General features: G+C 40.3%; 1 protein-coding gene across 2 annotated transcripts in view; it reads right to left on the reverse strand.

Annotated features, from left to right (window-relative positions):
- Positions 1-8250, reverse strand: part of LOC122797149 (CD209 antigen-like protein B) — a 418559-nt gene that overhangs the window by 30176 nt on the left and 380133 nt on the right. For both annotated transcript variants that reach the window (XM_044065955.1, XM_044065954.1), the window contains one exon: positions 7390-7499. In XM_044065955.1, the coding sequence (XP_043921890.1) occupies positions 7390-7499 (110 nt within the window). The remainder of the gene's footprint in view (positions 1-7389; positions 7500-8250) is intronic.

Genomic DNA, 8250 nt, shown 5'->3' on the forward strand with positions numbered 1-8250 from the left:
CTTCCATACTGGTTATGCTGACAGTTATATGATGTGAAATGGCTCTCGTGCACTAAATTTTGTCATCTTTGATGTCCCTTTCCTGTTTACCTACTTTTTTTTCAAGTCAGCAGCTTCCTAAGTCAATTTTATGACAACATGTCATTAAAATTATTATTGATTCTTTTCGTGAGACTATTGTGTAGATTCTTATTAGTCTCAATGTTTGATAGATTTTTTTAAGTTGCATCAGTGATGTTTTGTCTTATTTCATTACTAAAAGTATGCCAGTTTGGCACTACGCCATGCTTCATGTCTTATTCAAGACACTAAACACTCAGGAGACCAGAATTAGTGTGTATTAGCTTATTTATTTTCAATACCAGTTGCAAGTAGAAGTATTACACTGAAACATGCATGCCTTCTCTGGATCACAGTTAGCTCAGCACTACCCGCAATGCATTATGTGAAATGTCATTTAGATTTATGGACATGTGACGAGTCTAACACAGTTTGCACAAATTATCATGGCAATCTGACATTAGCATAATCCCCTTGAGCCACATTTTGTTTTTCATACCCATGACAAAACAAGTGCAACAAATGCCTGTTTAAACTTATTTACTCCCATCCTCCTTTCTGAGGTCCAGAATCTTGTGAAGCTGTTGTCTTTCCTTGTAAAAGAATTTAAATCCAAACTAACATCTTAAATCCACACTAACATCTAGACAGATGGTTAGATTGCTCATTTTCTGCTCATATAACCACCAGCACTAGATATAATTTCTGCAGTATACTTAATTTTCTTATTCACATTATTTCTGCAGGATTCTGGTATCACTAGCCCCTTTGGTGAGGCTATGGCACAGAGAAAGAACAAAGAGAAAAGCCTTAACTGCAATTACTTTCACCTTTTGTTACAAGTCCACTTCCCCTCTTTCTAAATGACTTCTTATTTTTTTTGACTTTGCTCTATAAATCCTTCTATTCCATGTCTGTAAGTAGTCTGCACTTTCATTTCATCTTCTCTTCTTTCCAGTTTTTGCATTTCCCCTACACTTCAGCACCAGGCTTCTAAGTCTCCTGCTCCAAATGATAAACGTTTATCTAATTTCCAGGAATCCATCCATTCTCTTTCACTGCTCCCACTCCATGTTCTGGGCCTTTCTGTGCATTTGACTTACTTTGTTGCAAGATTCTTGACCTACAAGAATATTCATGTTTGTCTCCAGTACAACCTTCAATGTTCTCTGTTCAATTTGTTTTAGATTTTTTTTTGGAAACACAGTTTCTTCCTATACACAAAGAACAATGCACCACCTAGTAAAATCCATAGCCTCTTTGCACAACTAAAGACTATTTAAAATACAATATGAATTGGGGGAATAGACTGTATATAGAAAATGAAGGCTCTAAATGCCTGTGTCAACACAACGTACTGTGCCGTGTTATTGCATAACAGGCTGCATCACGCTTATCTCTGTATTACATCACAAAAAAAAGCAACAAAAAAAGTTCAAAAGAGCATATCAACCAATAGCAAGACCCTTATATTTAGCTTCAGTAGCGTGTAATGCCTACAACAAGCCTAGAAGCCTTTTTCTACCACCAGAAGAAGCCAGTAAACTAATTTCAGCAAAAATTCACTATTTTCACGATTTATTAGGTTAGTCAAGAATGATAAATAATGGTTGTTTGCTTAGGGGCAGGTACTACTTGGCTACTAATAATGCTAGTCTCACAGCAGCTACACTCAACTAGGAATAATTACCCCTGTGTTCCTTCTCTCACTGGAATCCAAACAGCAGCACTAAATACAAGCTGGTTCTTAAGAAGCAGGTGAGAGGCTCTTTCGCGATCATCAGTCTTGTTCCAAATGTTCTGTGAACTGGAAGACTTATTGCGGTTTTCTCCTGGTTCATGTCCTGGAAAGTATGTAGCACAAGAAACATAAGCTGCGCATGGTCCGAAAGGAAGACCAATAAGTGAAGCTTAACACACACTGACAATCAGAGACAGTCCAGAATTAAAGTCTCCATGTTCCTTCTATCACCAGGAAAAAAAAACAGAAATACTAATCCCATCCTGGCTACAAAGAAGTAGTTTTCAGGCTTCCAGTGAATGGTAAACTCTAGGAAGGCTAAAAAATAACAGGTTCATAGGTTCATAAGCATTTACGAGGCTAATGACTACAAGGGCCTTGTTAAGCCTAGCCATGCATCCCAAATCTCTGACAAGTTCTCGTACCCTTCATGAGTGTAAGTATGGGCCTGGGAGATGAACCATTTACAGACTGCTTCTGTCCATTAGAGACATAGGGGCCAAACCAGGGGTTAATTTCCAGTTCTTCATTCAATTTTCCAAGTTACATTTGAATTGGGTTAGGGAAGAATTCTGCTTCACATGGATGGGGAGCCTGTTCCAGAGACGGGGTAGTCTCTGGAATACATACCTCTCTCCAGCAGGTCCTATTCATATCACAGGCAAGGTTCAAGTCTATAAAATGGGTAATTCTGGTGTTGTTTGTTTTGCAGATATGCAGGAGCTCCATCAGAGTAGGATCTGACAATGCCATGCATGTCAGCCATAGGTCTCTCCTCAAAACAGGGATAGTGCCTTGACATGATCTGCATAGGACATGTTACTTACACCCTGTATTCTTTTAGTGAGGAATCTCTGTGAACATTCCAATCTTTGGATATGCCTGGTTAAGTACATACCAAAGGGGGGCACTGTGTTCAATGATAGGTCTGATGAATACTGAATACAGTGCAACAATGACTTCCTTGGACCTAGATGCCATACATTTGTTTATAAGTTGTACAGCATAGAATTATTTCATCACCACTGTACACATATGATGGTCAAAGGCTAGATTACCATCTATGTGTGTCCCTAAGTCCCTGACTACTGGGTCAACTCTTTGGGGTATGTTGTCAATGTGATAGTTACCAGGGGTGGATGACTTCCCAAAGGATACTATTATGCATTTCTTGGTATTTAGTTTTAGTCCATGGCTCTGGCACCAGCTACTTGTCTGTGTCAGCTCTTCCTGGAGAACATTTGTGTTGATGGGCGAGTCATTGACAGCTCCTAATTTGCAATAATTTGCAAATTTAGTCAGCCAAAGGCCATAGATGTTGGTCTTGACTTCAGAGAAGTAAATGCCAAAAAGCAGCAGTCGCTGGACCAATACCTGAGTGACTCCCCTTGTGAATGGCCTCTATGTAGAGATGGACTCCCCAGTTCTAACTTCCTGAGTCCTGTCTGTGAGACAGCTGGCTATCTACTGAGTTACATAAGGGCCTGAATAATGCCCGAGTGGTAGATTGTGTCATATGCTTTGGCCAGGTCAAGGTAGACAGTGTGAACCATTTTGCCCTCATCCATTGCTTTGGTGACCTTCTAAAAGAATTCCACCAGGTGAAGTAGGCATAACCTGTCCTTGATTAAACCAAACTGGGTTGGTTCAACTGTCTGGAGGTTTCCTGTGTCATTACTAATTGTGGCTTTACTAGACTAGTGACACTTATGGATCTGTAGTTTCCAGGGTCTGTAGATGGCCCACTTTTGTGCAGAGACATGACTATTGCTGTTCTCCATTCATGAGACATAAAACCTGTTTGGTGGCTACAGTTAAATAGCAATTCCAGACAGCCTGGTAGATCATGTTTCATGCTGTTTTGAAGGAATTTGTGGATATTGTCTAGTCCCATTGATGCAGTGTTCTTGGTCTTAGAGAGAGCGTTATATGTGATGGTATCCCTGAGAGAAGGTTGATGGGGAGAGACTTATAAAGTTGGAGCTGAATTTGTCAGCCAGTAGGTTTGCTGTATCCTCTGGTTCAGTATAGGTGGCTCCACTTACAATGAGCGCTGCAGGCAACTGTGTATTGCATTTGAGGTTTCAGCTATAGCTAAAGAATGCCTTGTGGTAGTTCTTGGCCTTAGTGGCCAAATATACCTCCGATTTGGCTTTGATAGACTTTATTTGTCCTCCGAGTTGTTTGTTTAGTTTGATTTGAGTGCTTTTGTCTTGCTGGGTGCCGCACCTCCTACTTTTGCCATGATTTTCGTCCTCCCGTTATACAGTCTATTGATATTGTGATTCCATCAGGCTGGCTCATTTTTTGAGTTAGTTCTGTACTTCTTCCTGCTGGGTACAACTGCCTTTGCATGGCTATTAACATGCTTGTATATGTGTTCTGTGAACAGTTCTGTGTAGGCAGCAGTATTCTCATGGTTTACGGGGTCTTGAAATTTTGTCAGGCTATCACTTAATAGTAGAAAGTTGTCCTTAGAGCAGTTCCTGAGTATTCCAGGGCTAGCTGGCTTTCCGGGTTTTATTTTTGCATCAAAAGAGACCAGTTTGTCATCTAACCTTACCAGAGAAGACATTATACTAGGGGGTGTGCAGCACTCTGTCATGTTAGTGAGGACCAGTTCCAGTATGGTTGTATTCCTGGTTGGTGTATTAACAATCTGGTCCAGGGAGTTTCTGTTTACAAAACCTAGGAATCTATGTGCTTGTACGTTTGGTGTTGTAAATGATTTCCAGTTAGCAGTTGTCTAATTAAAGTCACCCATGAATATGGTATTGAGTTGGATGGTGAGTGTTTCCCATAAGTTTAAATACATGGTATGGGTTTCCTGGCTCATAGAGGGGTACCTATAGCTTAAAGGAAGTGGTATTGGATTTTTCATATGGTGATTTGAACATGAAAAAGCTCAAATGCATTGTCCCTGGAATCCTTCTCTCACCAGGAGCAAAACAGAAACACTAATCCTATGATGATTTCTGAGATGAGGTTTATAAGCTATAGTAGGAATATATGAAACAGAGAGTAATTGACATTTTAACATTCTAAGAGGAGGGGCCCAGGTTTAAAGCTCTAGTCCTTATTAGTATAAACAGACAAGATGAGACTGAAAGGACTTTGCAAAGTCAAACGTACAAAAGGGGTGTGCCACTCAAGATCTACTGAGTTTAAAACACAATGATGAAAGGGTGGGAGGTCTGGGAAACTTGGCATCATGCTAACAGCAGGTCAGTGGCTGCAGCAAAAGATTAAAACTTTGCCGTCAGAGCAGAGAACAGAAAAATATTTCCTAACATGACCTACATGCTTGATTTTAAAACTCCAAGATAAACACAACTTCACAACACAACAAATATAAAACAAATCAAATTTATGATAAAGTAAATCACAATAACTAGGAGTAAAAGAATAAAACAATACAAAATTGCAAACCATAAAATTAGAATTCCAAAGTTGACCTCTCAACAACATTGGGTCGGTTGCAGCTCCAAAGGATTTTGTGGCCATGCCTTCAAGGCATCTTTGTTGCGGATATCAAAACTTGCATTGGCTTACCAAGTACACAGATTGTTGCAAATGTGGGAGCACTGTTCTTAACTCACACCACCTCCCATCAAACAGCACTTAGCATCGCACACTACTGGTGCAGTAGGGACGACATTGCTTCAGTGTCAAAATGCAGCATCCTGACATTTGAGACCTTCCCCCATCATCCACCTGCTTTATACAATACAAAAGACTAAGACAGAATATATGTGTGTGAATGAGAGGGAGGACAGAGGAATGGTGAGGATGCAGGGAGTAGAAGTGGCGAAGGTAGATGAGTTTAAGTACTTGGGATCAACAGTTCAGAGTAATGGTGAGAGTGGAAGAGAGGTGAAGAAGAGAGTACAGGCAGGATGACATGGGTGGAGAAGAGTGTCAGGAGTGATTTGTGACAGACGAGTACCAGTAAGAGTGAAAGGGAAGGTCTACAAGAGGGTAGTGAGACCAGCTATGTTATATGGGTTGGAGACAGTGGCATTGACAAAAAGGCAGGAGTCAGAGCTTGATGTGGCAGAGTTGAAGATGTTAGGATTTGCACTGGGTGTGATGAGGATGGACAGAATTAGGAATAAGTATATTAGAGGGTCAGTCCAGGTTGGAAGGTTTGGAGACAAAGCCAGAGAGGCAAGATTACGTTGGTTTGGACATGTGCTGAGGAGGGATGCAGAGTATATTAGGAAAAAGATGCTAAGGGTGAAGCTGCCATATAACAGGAAAAGAGGGAGGCCTAAGATAAGGTTTATGGATGTGGTGAGAGAGGACATGCAGGTGGTTGGTGTGACAGAGCAATATGCAGAGGACAGGAAGAAATGGAAACAGTTGATCTGCTGTGGCGACCCCTAACGGGAGCAGCCAAAAGAAGAAAATGGGCAAAAACTAAAAGCTGAGCAAAAGCTAAAAGCTGATAAAATAGTTAAAGACCTTGGAGTCCTTGCAGGTGATTTACATGCAGTCACTACCATCAGCAAATAAAATGGAGTTGCGCAATTAGGTAAATACTAAGCTAACTCCTTAACGGCCATTTTTAGCCTGGCCAATAACACAAAGTCAGAATTAAACCCTGTATCTTGTGTCTGTGAGGTAAAGACCATGATCATTATACCACTGCCCCCACTTTATCTTCAGGGGGACTGAGAGCAATGCTAAAGAGGTAACTGTGTCCCCTTATATAGCACTTATCAGACCAATTAAATAATATTGTACCCTGTTGTTAAACCTAGTTGCACTCATTCATAGCAAGGCTGGGGGAAAATAGGGCAGCTGCCCCAGGCATAAGTTGTTAGGTGGTGAAATTGGCAGTTGCCATTTAGGCACAAGTACGGCAGTACAGCGGTCTTTAACTAGTCAGGTGATATCCTTCCTTCTTAAATGAGTGCTGATATTGAATTCAAGGTATTCACAGTTGTCATTCTTAGTAGCTGTAACAAGTTCTTTGTTACAGTTACAATTCTCAGTTTAATATCTTTTTGTTGGTCTTTACTTTTAAGAAGATATTATTTATTTGGTCTTTAAGTTTATGTTGAAGAGGCAGTACTCTAGAGAACTGCCCATAGTGACAGATGACCCAGCTCTGGTTCTAAGCTTACATGCCATCTGGTGCAATTGGACGGGGTCAAATATTCCTCACCAGGCTTTAAGACCTGTCTTATAATCAAAAATCAGCAATTCTCTCTCTCTCTCTCTCTCTCTCTCTCTCTCTCTGCTCACTGTTCTCTGCATTGTTATCACTTTCTTAGATGAGATATATGCCTCACCTACATAATATTTGAAACCCTGAAGAGAAAAAGAAATTAGATTTCAATGAGACAGAAGAAGTAATATAGACAATACCTGAGGTTAAAAAAAAAGACAAAGGGGTACAACAGAGTAAACATTATTCTTAGAGCAGACTTTACTTAAATTTCTTTAAATAAGCTTTAATATGTTCCCTTGATATATGTCTAATCCCTTTTACTGTTCATAATCTCATTTGAAAGATAGCAAAATGAATAGATTTTTAACTCATCAGGTCTCAAGTAAGAAATGATTCATAAAACTGCACTTACGTTGGTGTGGTCAAATGTGTTCCATCAACCCATTTAAATCGTCCTTCTCTTTCCCGATCTGTCAGTCCGATCCAGAACATTTCACTTTTAGTCAAAGATGCAACAACATTCTGAAAGAAAGATATTGCAGAACAAATTACTTTTTGAGCAGAAATGTATGTGGCATAATTTTTGCAGACTAAATTACCAGAAAAACATTACCACCAAGTTTCTTAAATGTTAGATAGTATTTATATTGGGCATGATTGCAAGCATTTGGGTCAGTATCAGGGTTATCAGATATATCAACTCCATGTTGTAGAGGCTTACAGTTCTCACTTTGACCCAGATGATTAAGACTGTCTAACATGTTTGCACTGAAGAACAGATAAAGGAGGGTGAGACTAAGTGGCTGACCCTAATGTAGAGTATTATTTTTTTATCCTTTGTAGACCAGGTTAGCCCCCCTAGGGTAACAGCGTCTTTTCAGATGAAACCAAAAGTGGCATTTATACTATTATGGGAAATTTGCTCAGGGCATCAAGGAACTTTCTTTTTTCAATAGGTGCTATGGGATCTTTTACATCTATCTGAGCTATCACCAACTCACGGAGATGGGACCTCAGTTTAATGTCTCATTTGAAGAATGGCACACACACACACACACACACACACACACACACACACACACACACACAAGCACGCTGCACACACACACACACACACACACACACACACACACACACACACACACACACACACACACACACACACATGCACACATGCATACACACACACACACACACACACACACACACACACACACACACACACACACACACACACACACACACACACACACACACACACATGCACACACAC

The sequence above is a fragment of the Protopterus annectens genome, chromosome 3.part0, assembly GCF_019279795.1.
Source record: "Protopterus annectens isolate FY-2018-M chromosome 3.part0, PAN1.0, whole genome shotgun sequence".
In the NCBI taxonomy this organism is placed as follows: Eukaryota; Metazoa; Chordata; order Ceratodontiformes; family Protopteridae; genus Protopterus; species Protopterus annectens.